Genomic DNA, 16,895 nt, shown 5'->3' with positions numbered 1-16,895 from the left:
CATGTATCTCTATGGTGTACATGGAGGGGGCATGTCGGCCGCCGCGTCAAGCGGGGATGGAAAACCCCCTGTTCAGCATACTGCTGCGGCCCTGTCCAGGAGATCCCGGGGGCCCATGGGCCCCCCGCTATCTATAACTTAAATTGTAATAAGTTATATTGCACCACAGGTCTCCTTTAAATAATAGTGTCTTGTTCCCTCAAGGGAAAAACAGTTCTGTTGTCTTATGCCTCATTCAGAGTCCGGGAGCTACAGTCCATTGATGCCCCCTTACTTTTATCAATGTGCCTCCTACCTCAGACCCTGCACTAGCCATAGGCAAAGCTACAGCTATAGCAACACCATAATGCTAATAAGCTGTATAAGACCAGTCAGGTACATAAATGGGGGCCACTCAAGAAAAAGCAGCCACACACCAACTGAATTACAGAAGAACTGACATTCCCCCCCAGATATAAATTCCAAAATTCCCTTCTGGCCTATCTCCACTGATTGTAGAGTAATACTTTTCTACAGGTGCCTTTGTTCTCCTTTCAACATTACTTTCCATACCTGAGATGCTATTTATTGAATAAATTGTCAACTGGGCATTCTCTATAAACTGGTGTCAAATAGGCATAAACCTGAACCACTCTGGGGACAGTATTTCAAATTCAGGTGTACACAAAGAATATACATGAATAGACATGAATAGACTCCACATGGAATTGCATTGCCGTCTATGAGACAGCGCACTTCCAAGCAATCCTAGCGCCGGCATGTTCTGCCGTCGTTCCTCTATCAGGATGGCATAAGTAAACGTCCCAGCCAAAGCCAGAGGGTTTATGGGAAACTTAGGCTGCATTACAGAAGCCACATCATTGTGTATTTGTAAACAGAAATGAAGCCTATCCAATGCCTGCCACATCAGTAAAAAGAGGTAGGCAAAGGACATACACAAAAACCTCTATATTATTCTCTGATACTAGCCAATGCTGCACACTATGTAAGCAAAAACATTATATATATATATATATATATCATGGAATGCTTCTTTAACTACATCATAAATAACCCCCGATGTTATTTTCTGCCTGCATTTCTGTTTAGCTGCACTGTGTATGTAGGGCGTTACGGAAGAGTTGTCCAAAGCAGAAAACCCCTTTAAGCAGTGAAAACAAGCTATGAGCGATGATGTTTACAGCTCAACAGTTATGAATTTGCTCACAAACAGAAGTAAATGGAAAAAGGGAATAGTGTTTGTCTCTTGCAGCGGGCACAGTATACCAATCCAATAGCACCAGCTTGCTTGTATATTTGTTAATGAGATTAATTATCCCTTACAGTGGCAACTAGACATTTTTACTGCCAACTTCAAGATTTCCTGTACCTAGGGGTTTTCACAGGAAAGCAGGTCTGAACCATTTCTGGAGCGGCATTCATCTGCTGGATATTGATAAGGGAATGCATTTAAAAGTTTGTTCCTGCAAATTAGAAACTGACAATGAAACAAGGAAATGCATAAAACATTTTCTTTTAGGGCTTTTGTGAGGTTCAAATAAGTGGAGAGTAAACTGCTAAATAGGTATCTGTGATTTGTGTTTTCTATTTAATATGTCCCTGGAGATTTTAATATCATTTTAGAATAAGCACAAATCTGTCTCAGAACACATAACTCTATTACATATGCGTTACTGTATTCTTATTTCATGAAAAACTGCTGTAACAATGTCAGCCAGTAATGCAGACTAGCAATTGTTGTCTCCAGCGAGGAGAAGATTCCTTAGAAAGGAAAGGATTAGCTGTTGTAAAGTGCCAATAATAAAGATGACTCTGGATTATCAGATTTTCCGGATTATCATTGATGTTACAATCCACAGCTTTGAGCCTGGCCCTGTTTTTTATGAATACTTGACCTTCTGGGCTGTGGAACTATTTTTATAGGAATGTTCCATCATGGTTATATAATACAACATATTTACAATTCAAGGGTACATTAAAAGTAGAAAATCTCTTGCTCAGAAATGACGCTGCATTGATTTCAATAGGATTCTGCTGCACTGTGCACATGGCAAAATTCCAATTCCTGCATCCGCATAAAGAATAGTCATGTGTATTCTTTTTGCAAATTTCACTCGGTAATGCATGGCGGTCTATGAAACAGTCCAAGCACCCGCCAGAATTTTTAATGTGCACAATGTCCTCCTGTATTTTCCGGGCAGACATTCCACATGAAAATTATTTATATTGGTATGTTAAACAAGCCCCATAACGGTCTTATGGAGGCACAATATATCATTAAAAATAAATGAAATACATAAGATGAAACATAATAATAAATAAAGCAAAAGTAAAATAGAATAACAAAACAAACTGAAAATAGATAAAAATAATAAACCAAAAAAATGAACAACTTACCATAAATAGAATCTCTGGTCATGTCGCTATATTTTTACATGAAAATGACCATAACAGAAAGGAAACAATTAAAAGTAATTAAAAAAATATCCACACCTGCATGTATTTATTTGTTTACATTATTTTATGTTTAGTAAAATTAAAAGGGCATCATAATAATAAAGCCCTATCCAAATAAAAAGAGCAAAAAACTATTTGCTTAGCTGAATGAGAAGAAACTTAATAATATTCAAAAGCAAAATAGAATAACAAAACAAAATAAAAAAAAGATTGAAAAAAAAACAAACATATTAAAACACAACACCTAAACGCTTTGCCCCTATATATGTCTTGTATAAAGAAATGGCCATAACAGAAAGGATACAATTAAAAATATATATTTTAGTGGCCCTTTGTGTTATTAATTAAAAAAAAAAAAAAACATGCACACATTTATTTTTATTTTTTATTTTTTTTACATTTTCTCCCAAGGTCCCAAAATATGAAAATAGTATATGAAACAATGAAGCCCTATGTATCAAAATACAAAATTTGATGCAAAAATTATTTGTGTGACTGAATGAGAAGAAACGTCATAGTATACAATTCTGCCGGTACTAGAATAAATACTAAGGGTAGTGTCACATGTAGCGCATCCACAGCGTATTTGATGCTGCGGATGCGCCACTCACTAGAGTGTGCCTGCTACTGTTCCCGTGTGTCCTGCTTTGTCTTCTTGTAGCTGCAATTCGCCGAGCAGAAACATGATCTGTGAGTCTCGCACACATGTGCAATGTACTCACAGACATTGCAGTTGCTCCTTCTGCTCCCTGAGCTAGGCCGGGAGCTGCCGCAATATCTGTGGGTATAATGCGTATGTGTGCAGCGACTTGTGTCTGCTTATATCGGTAGATTGCTGCTATGAGCAGACAAAGCAGGACACACGGGCACAGCTTAAGGCACACTGTAGGAACGGTCAATAGCGTATTTGATGCTGTGGATGTGCTATGTGTAACCCTACCCTAAGGAGGTAATTCATCAAGAGTGATGTAGGTGCACATCTTTTTACCACATTCATTTTTGTGGTGGAAACTGTGTACCTGCACCAAACGTATTACATGGTGAAGACCATGTGATAAATATGGTGCTGATCACATTTCTTACTTCAGTACTCCAATTGGAAGGTGGCTTCTGAGATTTTTGTGTACGACTTATTTAACCCGTGCAACTTTTTGATAATACTGTCCACAGTCAGTTTTGTAAGCCAAGTCAAGGTTGGTGTAGATTTGCGCCAGATTAAGCACAGTTGTGACAAAAGATGCAACAAACTGAAAAGTTGCACATCATAAATTCTTGACCACTGCATGATATCCCCTGAAATTACCATTTGGTTCTTTTTAAAAAACATTCTAAAACAAAAGTCACAATGAAAAGTATCTAAAAAAACAAACTGTGCGACAAATTTACACCACAAAACCAGAGTTAAACAAAGATAAATTCCTCCCTAAGATACTAAAATAAAGATGTGCCTGGTCACAAAGGGGAAAACTGGCCAGGTCTAGAAGTGGTTAAAGAGTAACAAGCTATTCAACAATTTGTGCAATGGAGGTGAGCTTCAAATGGAAGAAGAGGTAGAGGTGTTTGCTTTGTACAAGGGTTCAGACATCTGTGGTGAGGGTGTGATGAGGGCAGATGGAATTACCCTAGGGGCAGATGGCATTAACCCCTTGCTTTCGTGACGCCAGGCATGGTTTATCCTCTACACCACCCGAAGGTATACCACTGGATCCTGGGCTAGGCACGGCAGCAAATATGACTCCAATACCAAGTTATGGGACAATGGCAGCTTTACTGAGTCAGACAGGTGTAACAGTCTATACAGCTTGGCTAGGTCTAAGGAGGTGACCAGTGACTTCAGAGACCACAGGGCTTGCTGCGACTTATAGTGGACTTGGACAATTTGATGCAGGGCCACGCTGACTTGAGACAGATTGACTTGGACTGACTTGACTGAGACTGACTGAGAATGACAGACTTCACCCCGCTTGTAGCTTACCAGGTTTTGACTTGGACTTGAGGGGTAGTGGACTTAATGCAGCTAAGCTGTAAAAAGAAACTGAACTAGCTCCACCCAGGGTTTATATGGGGGAGACTCTGGAGCGGTCCCATAGGTCACCCTGTAGGTCACATGGTCACTGGTACCTTCCCTGGTTACAATCACATGACAACAGTTCTTAAAGATATATAACATTTTGGCCCTAATTTACTATTGCAAACCCGAAATGTTATGTCTGGTTGTGCGCCAGATTCTGTTGCATTGCACCAGAAATTCTGTCTACGCCTGAATTTGCACCAGAATGTGCGCCAGAATTGAAAAAAAAAAACCCGACTAATTCTCCATTTTGCTAAGAAAACCCGAAAAGGGGACATGGTCTCCGAAAAGGGGCGCATTGCCGACATTTTCACAAAAAACCCAACATATTTACTAAGGTTTCCACAGAAAATGTGGTGGATTTAGATGAGGAAAACCAGACAGATTAGAGCATGTGTAAAAAAAAGCAAAGTGTAGGGAAAGTGGAAAATGTAGGGAAACCTTAGTAAATACCGTGGAAAATTTATTGTAGGGAATTTAAACCCACAATGCATTACATGACATAGGCACTTGAAGGGATATATAGGACACAAGTAGAGGGGGGGGGGCCAGGGGTCAGGGAATGGAGTCTGCCTGATAGGGCAGCTAGGGTACAGGGGTGCAACTTCTGTACTGGGCCACCACACATCTTTTCAATAGAATAATTGTTTGTCAGGATACAGCTGTGTGAGTCGGTTGTCCAGACGGTGTCTGTATGTGCATATGTGAAGTACATGGAGTGTGAAGTACGCTGGTAAATGATGACATGAAGGTTGTGCGGAATAATGTGGAAGGCAGACTTTCTGCGGCAGCAACATCTACCATGAAAATCCTGATTCCGGCATCCGCAAAATCATTAAACATGTTCAATGTTTTTGCGGATTTCGCAAGGAAATGCATTGTCGTCTATGAGATGGCGCATTTCCGAGCAGTCCTAACACCGGCATGTTCTGATGGATTTCCGAAGTGTCAACGGGAGTGCAGAATCCCATAGAAGTGTATTGGGCTTTCATTGCTGGAAGAAATTCCACCGTGTGAATAGACCCTAAGAGTTCTAGCTGCCACCCAAAGGACAAGGAAGAGAATGCTGGACTTGAGTCTTGTGTATTTTCTATGCTTAGTGTTATCTCCTGCATTATTCACACAAGTAGATTTAAATAATATTGTAACCAACATAATTTTTCAGTACTTTGAGTACAGTCCTATGACTATGGCAGAATATAGAATATCCACAATACTTTAGTGGATATCAGGAGTGACTTTGCTAAAAACGCTTACAGTAAATTTGATTTGTCACGAACTTCTCGGCTTGGCAATTGATGACTTATCCTGCATGAATTAGTTCAGCTTTCAGGTGCTCCGGTGGGCTGGAAAAGGTGGATACATTCCTAGGAAAGAGTCTCCTAGGACTGTATCCACCTTTTCCAGCCCACGGGAGCACCTGAAAGCTGAACTCATTTATGCAGGATAAGTCATCAACTGCCGAGCCGAGAAGTTTGTGACGAATCGAATTTACTGTATGTTCGCTCATCTCTAAAAAACGCATTAACAATGCCCCACATATAGTCCTACCAAATGTTACAGACTTGTAGATTGCACATCATTGCTAGGCAGTGTATTCAGTAATGAATAATAAATACATTCATACAGTCTAAACATATACAATTAAAGTGCATACACAAATGGAAGCCAATGAACACATTTCTTTCATGAAAGTCTTAATATGCAAGTACATATACATTGTGAGATCGCTGAAGCTGCAGAGTCACAGTAACAAAGGTTAAAAAAGGCTTCTAAAAGTAGAAGTTAATAACTTTAGATGAACTTCTACAGACATGCAAGTCAGCACAAATAGTGCAAACAAAGCAAATAGCAGTACTCTACTAGAACAGGAGCAATTCTCGTAAATAATGCACTTTCACAGAGTACACACAATGAATTTAAAATAACGATGGTAGAAGTAATATTAGATATTCCAGATCTAAACTTGGTCCAAGGACCTGTTCATTAAAATGCTTGAAAAACCAAAACATTGGGACAGCTTTATCAATGGAGTCATAAGATGCACGGATGTTGGTTCAGCAAAACGCTTAAAAAATGTTTTCTTTGGTATATAAATAATATAATAAGTCTCTGATAACACTCAGAACACTTTACATGTTGCTGTGGGATAGACACAATCCAGTTAACCCCTTTTCTTCCTCCGCTTCTAAAAATCATCTACATCATTTTCCATCTACAGACAGGGCTTGTTTTTTATGCCCCCAATTTTACTTTGTAATGACATCAATCATTTCACCAAAAAGTCTATGGTGAAACAAAAAAGAAAAAATAAACATTATTTGTGGGGCAAAATTAAAAAAAAAAATATCTTGTAACTTTTGTGGGCTTTTAATTCTACACAGTGCATGTTTCGGTAAAAAATACACGTTATATTTATTCTGTAGGTCCATATCACAAAATGATACCCAACTTATGTAGGTTTGATTTTGTTTTACTTCTTTTAAAAAACGATAACTTTTTGTACGAAAAATTGCATGTTTAAAAATGTCCTCTTCTGACCCCTATAACTTTTCTATTTTTCTGTTTACATTTTTGTTATGGTATGGAAAGTGACCAAAAATACGCAATTCTGGACTTCGACTTTTTTTTAACATTGACGCCATTGACAGTGCAGTTAAATTTATGTTACATTATTATAGTTCGGACATTTATGCACATGGCGATACTACATATGTTTATGTTTATTTTTGTTGACTTATTTATTTAGTTTTTTTAATGGAAAAAGCGGGGTGATTAAAACTTTTATCAGGGGAGGTGTTAAATCTCTTTTATTACTTTTTTAAACTTTTTTTTTTACACAATAGGGACTATTAGGTGCAATCTTCAGATTGCATACACTCTTCAATGCTATACCATAGCATAGCATTGATCAATGTTATTGGCACTCTGCCTGCCTTGGCTGACTGGAGCATCAGAGCATTGATCAGACAATGAATAGGCAGATAAGTGCCCTCCCGCAATCTTCTCAGCTGATCGGGACACCGCTGAGCAGCCAGGACATGTTTTTTTTAACACTTTAGATGCTGCAATCAACTTTGACCGTGGCGTCTAAGGGATTAATGGCGGGCATCACCATGATCGGTGATGTCCGGCATTAGCCACAGGTCCCAGCAGAAAGCCTCTGGGACCACCCCACTATGACCCACGCCCTTCTTCCTCAAGAGGTTAAAGGGGTACTCCAGTGGAAAACATTTTTTTTATCAACTGTTGCCAGAAAGTTAAACAGATTTGTAAATGACTTCTATTAAAAAATCTTTACCCTTCCAGTACTTTTTAGCAGCTGTATGCTACAGAGGAAATTCTTTTATTTTGAATTTCTTTTTTGTCTTGTCCACAGTGCTATCTGCTGACACCTCTGTCCGTGTCAGGAACTGCCCAGAGCAGCATATGTTTGCAATGGGGATTTCTCCTGCTCTGGACAGTTCCTGATACGGGCATCAGGTGTCAGCAGAGAGCACTGTGGACTAGACAAAAAAGAAATTCAAAAAGAAAAGAATTTCCTCTGTAGCATACAGCTGCTAAAAAGTACTGGAAGGGTAAAGATTTTTTAATAGAAGTAATTTACAAATCTGTTTAACTTTCTGGCACCAGTTGATTTAAAATTTTTTCCACAGGAGCAACCCTTTAAGGTTATGTCTACTGGGAGAGGGTTTATCTTACATAAGGTGAAAAAGGTTGTGACTTGTAAGATGTGTGGCACAATGTGTGGTACCATTGGTAGCAGAAAAGCCCTTGTACAGCTTCTATCACTTCTCTCTTGAGTAATTTCTCCTTTTTAGAGTTAAAAACCCTGAATAAAGAACAGATACTCCTTCACCATGAATTGGAGTTAGTTCTCTTAACGGCACACTGTGCTGAAGTTCTTCATGACTGACCGAGAGCGGACATGACTTAGCAACTTGAACAGAATTAAGCTTCTCTGGCAGAGTATGTGCTAATACTATATATATGGTCATCCATGTTTTCTGTATTTTTCACTTCTAGTTAAATTCTAAATTGTGGGAATTTGTCAGCTTTCTTTTTGTCTCAAACATTAAGAAATTCTTCATATATGGGTAAAAAAAATTTGAAGATAGAAGACATCCTACAAATTTTTAATAAAATTATTGTGGTAAAATCAGTAATTTTTTATGGAAAAGACTGTAGCTAATCACTTCTCACCTCCTTCCCTCTTTAACCACCTGTACAGTGGCCCTGCCAGCAACACCTCTAGCTTCAATTGCAGGTACAGAAGAAGAAAAAGAATTGCCCAGCACCAGACGGTCAGATAAAAGTTCTTGCTTTATTTGAGAATTTCAAATGAAAGAAAGAGCATATGATGGAGCATAGAAAACACCCGTCGTTCACACGGGTGGATTACCTGCAGAATTTCTACCATTGACTTCAGTATGTCTGAAGGAAAATCTACTGACCCATTGAAGTCAATTCCACAGGTAATTCGCCTGTGTGAATGGACCCTAAAACACTTTCTTTCTCTAGTCACATGTTCATGGTGTTTTACATGGGGTTAGAAAATAAAAAGGAAAACGTAAAAATTCTAGTTAGGTTCAACTCATGGCTGACAAAGTAATGTCTAATATTCAGTACTTTTTGTTCACATGTAGAAATAGCATGTGTTCACCTGTAAGTACTACCTAACAAATAATCTAGTCTATGCTACAGGAGAGTGCATGAATGGCTGCATTCACTGATGGTACTTCTTCAGAAAAAAACGGATTTTTCATCAGAAAGGTTATGATCTGCCACTACTGCATCCACTTTGTATACTCAGGACAATTAAAGGGGTACTCTGCTGCACACATCTTATCCCCTATCCAAAGGATAGGGGATAAAATGTTAGATCATGAGGGTCCCGCTGCTGGGGACCCCCACAATCTTCGGGACGACACCCCTGTCATTCGGGGTACTGAGCAAACTCTGCTTCGTTCCCGATGACTGGCGATACAGGCTGCCACGCCCCCTCCATTCAAGTCTATGGGAGGAGGTGTGACGGATCTGTACTAGCCTGCAAGCTTCTGTGTTCCGGACGCTGCAGCTGCCGGCCCGGAGATCGCTGGGGTCCCCAGTGGCAGGACCCCTGAGATCTAACACCTTATCCCCTATCCTTTAGATATTCCTTATCCTTTTGATCAGTGTTTCCCTTTTGATCAGTGTTTTTTGGGTCGGGGCACACCTCGGAAATTTTTTTTTTCGCGGGGCACCGCTACCGAGATTGACAAGCAAAAAAAAAAAAGGAAAAAAACGCACTGCACTATATCTATTTATCTGTCTCACTGTCATTCAGTACTTGTCTCCTTGGAGGGCCGGACTATAAAAGAAAAAAACTATGAACAAATTCCTATGCACACTGCATATATCTTATCTTGCATATATCTTATTTTCCCCCACATTAGGTTGGCAGTATAGTTACCCCCACATTAGGTTGTAGTTCCCCAACATTAGGTTGTAGTTCCCCCACATTAGGTCCAGTATAGTCCCCCACATTAGGTCCAGTATAGTTCCCCCCATTTTAGGTTCAGTATAGTCCCCCCACATTAGGTGCAGTATAGTTCCCCACATTAGGTCCAGTATAGCTCCTCACATTAGATTGGCAGTGTAGTTCCCCCACATTAGGCCCAGTATAGTCCCCCCACATTAGGCCCAGTATAGTCCCCCCACATTAGGCCCAGTATAGTCCCCCCACATTAGGTCCAGTATAGTTCCCCCACATTAGGTGCAGTATAGTTCCCCACATTAGGTGCAGTATAGTTCCCCACATTAGGTCCAGTATAGTTCCCCCACATTAGGCCCAGTATAGTCCCCCCACATTAGGTCCAGTATAGTCCCCCCACATTAGGTCCAGTATAGTCCCCCACATTAAGTCCAGTATAGGTCCCCCACATTAGGCCCAGTATAGTCCCCCCACATTAGGTCCAGTATAGTTCCCCCACGGACATACAGCCTTCAGCCATACAGTGTATTACTGAAGGCTGTATGCCTGTATGCCTGTGTACTGCCCCACTTCGGTGTTCCGAGCACCGCTTCTCCGGAGGAGCGGTGCTCGGAACACCGAAGGAGACGCGCCGCTAGTAACACTTACCAAGTTGACAGCGTGTGTCCTCCTTGCTGCTCCGGTCCTCCGCGATTGTTGCTATGAGCGCACGCATGGGACATCAGTGACGTCCCTGCGTGCGCTACCTCCCGGCGGTCCCCGCATTTTTAAAGTAAACGCGGGGCCGCAGGGACTTAGAGGCATCCCTATGTCCCTAAAGCAACTTTCGGCACACCTAACACTATGTCACGGCACACTAGTGTGCCGCGGCACAGTGGTTGAGAAACACTGCTTTAGATAGATGTGTGCAGCAGAGTACCCCTTTAATGAGAAAGCAATAATATTTGTCACAATAGAAGAACTGATCTTCTCAAAGCCATTAATTACTGTAAGATTGGCTTTACGTTCATGGTAAATCTTTTTTTCAAAGTCTCTGTAAGTGCAGGATAGAGCAGATAAGTAACCATTGCTTTTACTGGCCTAGGTAGAACCCGACTTTATATACTACATATTGAACGTGTCTATTTAAATACAATGATGTTTAAAAACATTAAATGAATCTGTCATCAGTGTTACCCGCAGTAACCTGTTGGTCCAGACTGTTAGTGCAGGTGACACTGCTGATAATAATACTTACCTATCCCCGATCTGTTGTCCCATTATCTTCCTTGTTTTAGCGAGCAGGACCCAGCGCAGAAGCAGCAGCGGCAACATCAGTGTGCTCTTGCCGCGCACCAAGCCTGACGAAGGAATAAGGAAGATAACAGACAAACGGGACCATGCACCATGGATAGGTAAGTATCGATATAATCAGTGTCACACATACTACAAGGTTAGTGCGGGTTACACTGATGACAAATTCCCTTCAAAACTTATGGCAGCATCAGCTTGTGATAGTTGATATAGTTGTGTGGGGTATTACAATTCGACTCAATTTACTTTACTTTACTTCAACTGCAGTACCACACACAAACTGAGGATAAAAGGGGTGCTCTTTCTGCAAGAAAAAAGCTATGTTTTTTTTCTAATCCCGAATAACTCCTTTAAATGGTTTACCTAATGAAAAAAACGTATCCCCTATACACAGGATTGGGAAAAAAGTGTCTGATCATGGGGCATCTAACTGCTGGCACCCTTACTATTTTCAGATCAGGGCTCTGTCTCTCACCTCTGAGTGCTCCTGCCCCCACCTTTCAAGACAAACTGGTGGCAAAACGGTCTGTCACTCTTGAGACCAGTTTCGGAAGGTAAGAGAGGGGCCCCATTCTGAAGATTACAGGTGGTCAGATCCCAGTGGTCAGACACTTATCCCCTATCCTGTGCACAGGGAATAAGTTTTATTTGCCAGATAACCTCTTTAAGTACAGGAGAGTTCTTAGTCACCTACTAGTGATTAATACTTCAGCCCAGTCTGCTCCATTCAGCTTTCTCTCAACCCTGACATGTCTCACTGTCCCCACCACTGTAGGGATGGTATTGGGCAGGTCATGAGCAGTGCACAGTTTTCTTCAGACATTTCGTCAGACCAGAGAATCTATTTTTATCACTGTCTGTGAGTTCTTAAGGATTGGACCAGATGGAGAAGAAAAGGAAAAATCAATGACTGTGACCAGAGAAGATGACGGCTGTGAATCACTGAATGTAACTTACAGAGTCTGCAGAGCAAGAGTAGATCTGGTATCTACCATTATATGGGCACTTCATGGGGAGGAAAACTGGTCTGTGTATAACATGTTCTATTCAGTAACAGCATGGATGTACTATGCAGTTACTTTGTGGTGGTACTGTGTGCTCCTGATGCGCCAGTATTATATGTCCCATTGTATAATAGTAATATTGATTAGTGTTGATCAGCATAGGCCATATTCGAATTCACGATATTTCGAGAATATATGGACGAATATTTGTCATATATTCGCTAAATTCACATATTCGTAATATTCGCGTTATATTTTAAAATTAGCATAAACGAAAATTCCCATGTGCGAAAATTACCATATGCAAAAAATTAGCATAAACGAAAATTTGCATATGCTAATTTTTCCATGTGCGAAAATTCGTACGCCAGTCTCACACAGTGGTATTAGAGCCTTCTTTATACCACACAAGCTGGAAGCAGAGAGGGATGATCACTGTGATGTGTACTGTGAAAAAAAATAAAAAAAAACAATATTCGTAATTTCGAATATATAGTGCTATATTGGCGAATATTCGCATTGCGAATATTTGCAAGCAACACTAGTGTTGACCACCAGACGAAGGGGCAGACGACACGCCTCCTCAAAAAAAGCGCTATGGCAGAGCCAGAGATTGCCAAAGGCAGCGCTGCATCAGTCCCCCAAAAAATTTGAGTTCCTGGATATAAATATCTATATTCAGGATGGCTGTTTGCATACTGCCACCTATTTTAAGGAGGTGGATGCAAACAGCTATCTCGACTTTAACAGTTGCCATCTTAAATAATGGAAGAAGAACATTCCATTCGGTAAAAATGAAAAGAATCCGAAGGAATTTTTCTTCCACACAAAAATGGCAGCAACAACTAGATAACCTGGAGGATCGTTTTGAACAAAAAGGGTATCCCAAACCCCTTATACAAGGAGCACGCCAGAGAGTGGACGAATTAGAACAAAGTGCTTGCTTGAAAAATAATAAACAGGGTAATGCAGAGGGTAGTTATAATTATGAATTTGATTCTGTTTTTCTAACTAGGTATTACACTTCACACACCAATATTTTTTTTTAATTTTAATTTTTTTTTATAGGTAATATCACCAGCTCATATTATTGTGTCATGATTACTGGCACCATATATAGTCCCTCAGTTATTCTTCTTTAGATGTTTTTCCGTATCCTGTGCAGTATCTCTCCCAGAAGTCCACTTGATGGCCCCCGTGGTGGTCTACACCCCGAAGTCATCAATTTTTACTCTAAGAGAGAGTGTGCAGCTGTTTCTGGAGACAGTCAACAATAACCTCTGCATGGTGGAATAATAGGTCACGATGTTTATCAGGATCAGTAGAAGCATCACCCACTCGATGATTATGATGGGGATTTCACGGATCTCGTCCCAGTCTTCATCATTATAGAATAAATCCTTTAATGTTTCATATCCAAAATAGAAAATTACACAGACAAAAGTCAGGCCACAGCAGGTGCATCTACAATGGTGGATGACTTTTTTTGCTCCTGGTAATTTATACATCTGGATGGACTGCCCAAGGTAGTATAAGGCTTCACATGTAATTGAAATTATCGTGCTGACAAAGTGTATCCTGGGATATTCTTTGGGGGAAAATACATGCATGAAAGCTGTTGCAAAACAGGAGGCCCACACAATGGCCAGCAGGATCCTCTGGATCAGGACCTGATGACCCCTGAACTCTTCAGTATGCATAACCATATACTTATAAATAAGAAAGGTTAGTACCAAAGTGCCAATGGACGTCGCTATGAATCCAATTCTGAATAATATGCTTTTGTGAAAGAAATTTCCCACGTCACTGTGAAGGAAAAGAAACCAATGTTATTATGGATATTTCCTCACTCCCAACCCATGAAATAAGAATCATGTGCTTGTTTATCTTACTTGATGCTCACCAGTGGCAAGGTGGCATGGCCGAGGACGACAGGACGACCGTCATGATGTAATTGGTGGCAAGCCAGGCCGCACACCAAAACGCCAACAGGAGGGGGATGAACCCCAAACCTTTTAGCTCCATTTCAGGCAAGTAGAAGAAGACGCTAATCTCACTAATCTCACTAACTCACTGGAACAATCTACAGACTGAAGGCTCGGGCGGCTGACAGTGGAATGTCAGGACTCCAGCTGTCTATGACATCACATGTGACATGTCAGAATGACTGCTTGTTTCTTGGAGCTGCCATGATTTAGTATCTGCTATAGACAGAACCTGATGTTTTTACTATGGACCTTACAGAGCCCAGAACCCAAGTAATTAGTGCAGGGGCTCCATTTTGATCATCTCATATTTCACATTATTTGAGTTCCAGGGCTCAGATACATTTGCACCCTCTATAGCAGTGGTCTTCAAGCTGTGAACCCCCAACTGCTGCAGAACCACAACTCCCAGCATGCCCAGACAGCAACTTCACATAAGGAAATAGTCTAATTAAACTTTTCTTATATATAGAATCCCTGAAATCTCCAATCTCTCCTTTTATTGGTTTATGATCTGCGTTACTTATTTGTAAAAAAAACAAAGTTTCTGATTGTCTGCCACCCCATACTTATGGGCTATCTCTTCAAACGACTTTATTTGACCTAAAGCCTATAATTGATTTACATAAATAAGCCCCTTTTCATCCAAAAGAGTGAATCTTTAATTTTAAGGAATTCTTTAAGTGCTTTATTCGACCATAATGAAGTAAAGTCAAAACTCCATGTGATTTTAAATTTTTTTTAAGTTCCTCCCATACTTTATTATATAGATATGCATGGGTGTAGTGAGTATCCCAGCTTCCAAAATCTCAAAAATATCCTTATAACGACCCATTAGGGTATGTTCACACTACAGTGTGTGAACGGAATCTCCGCTCGCTGAATTCAGCGAGCGGAGATTCAGACTGGCAGCCGGCGGCGGCGATAGAACCGGGCGGCACTTAGCCGTCACCATTGACAGCTATGCAGTGCTCGCGGACTTCCGTGCAAAGAATGAACATGTTCTTTCTTTGCGCGGAACAATTTCAGCGGCGCTGAAATTCCGCAGTGTGACAGGGTCTCGCGGAAACCCATTCACACTAATGTTAAGTTCACACCGCGGAATTCGGCTCACGGAATTCCGCCCGTGGAATTTGGCTTGCGGAATTCCGCCCGTGGAATTCCGCGGGAATTCCGTAGTTTGAACATACCCTTAGAGAGAAAAAATAGGACTACATGTTCCCTCCTTCTCATAATTAGTGTTGAGCGGCATAGGCCATATTCGAATTCGCGAATATATGGACGAATATTCGTCATATTCGCGAATATTCGCATATTCGTAATATTCTTGTTTTATTTTTGCATATGTGAATATTCGCGTGTGCGAAAATTAACATATGCGAAAATTAACATATACAAAAATTAGCATAAGCGAAAATACGCATATGCGAAAATTAGCATATACAAATTTTCTCATATGCGAAAATTCGCACACCAGTCTCACACAGTAGTATTAGAGCCTTCTTTACACCACACAAGCTGGAAGCAGAGAGGGATGATCACTGTGATGTGTACTGTGAAAAAAAAAAAAAAAAAAAAAACAATATTCGTAATTACGAATATATAGCGCTATATTCGCGAATATTCGCGAATTCGCGAATGTGCGATATTCGCGAATAAAATTCGAATTGCGAATATTCGCGAGCAACACTACTCATAATAGTCTGCAATTTTAGTGCTAAAAAGTACCTAAAAAAAAAGTGCCCAACCCCCATCGTGCTCAGCTAACGTTAAAGAAACATATTTCATTCTCGTGCTTTCCTGCCCCTAAGTAGTGAATTTAATAAAGAAATAAGAGCTTGGAACCATTTTTCTGATATCCATACAGTATAGAAACATAGAATGTGTCGGCAGATAAGAACCAATTGGCCCATGTAGTCTGCCCAATAATCGGAATCCTATCAATAGTCCCTGGCCCTATCTTATATGAAGGATAGCCTTATGCCTATCCCTAGTGTTGTTCACGAATATTCGCAATTCGAATTTTAATAGCGAATATAGCATATTCGCGAATTCGCGAATATTGCAAATATAGCACTATATATTCATAATTACGAATATTCGCTTTTTTTGTGCATATGTGAAAATTTGTGCGCATATGCGCAAATTTGCGAATATTGAGCCCTCCCTTCATTAAAGGTATAGAGAACTGTGACTAATGCATTAACTCTGTGATTTTTTGCCCATTGAAACCAATAGTCTAATTGTGGTCTATGGGGATCTCACTGCATCTAAGATAAGCAGGACCATCTCGGCAGCACAGTGGGATGGGAGACCGTCACTGGTTCGAGTCCCAAGGTGGACAGAGTGTTACAGTGTTGTGGTTAAACTTTTCTTTCCTGGAAAAGCTGTTGAGTTGCCCATAGCAACCAATCAAATTGCTTCCTTCATTTTTCAGAAGCTTTTTCAAAAATGAAAGAAGCGATCTGATTGGTTGCTATGGGCAACTCAGAAACTTTTCCTCTGGACAGGTTTTGATAAATCTCCCTCTATGGGGGAGATTCATCAAGACCAGTGTAGAGGAAGAGTTGTGCAGTTGCCCATAGCAACCAATCAGATTGCTTCTTTCATTT

The 16,895-nt window shown here is 40.4% G+C and overlaps 2 protein-coding genes across 2 annotated transcripts in view; one reads left to right on the top strand and one right to left on the bottom strand.

Annotated features, from left to right (window-relative positions):
• KCTD8 (potassium channel tetramerization domain containing 8) overlaps nt 1–16,895 on the top strand; it is a 154,059-nt gene that overhangs the window by 106,312 nt on the left and 30,852 nt on the right. The gene's annotated exons all lie outside the window — the stretch shown is intronic.
• LOC130356165 (uncharacterized) lies at nt 13,183–14,295 on the bottom strand. The gene is made up of 2 exons (XM_056557291.1): nt 14,202–14,295; nt 13,183–14,104 (listed from the first exon to the last, which is right to left on the bottom strand). Exons 1-2 carry the CDS (start codon nt 14,243–14,245, stop codon nt 13,504–13,506), a joined length of 645 nt encoding a protein of 214 aa, XP_056413266.1. The 5' UTR covers nt 14,246–14,295; the 3' UTR covers nt 13,183–13,503.

Source organism: Hyla sarda, chromosome 1 (assembly GCF_029499605.1).
Source record: "Hyla sarda isolate aHylSar1 chromosome 1, aHylSar1.hap1, whole genome shotgun sequence".
In the NCBI taxonomy this organism is placed as follows: domain Eukaryota; kingdom Metazoa; phylum Chordata; class Amphibia; order Anura; family Hylidae; genus Hyla; species Hyla sarda.
The sequence above is the reverse complement of the archived record's forward strand: the minus strand, read 5'-3'. Positions and strand labels throughout refer to the sequence as shown.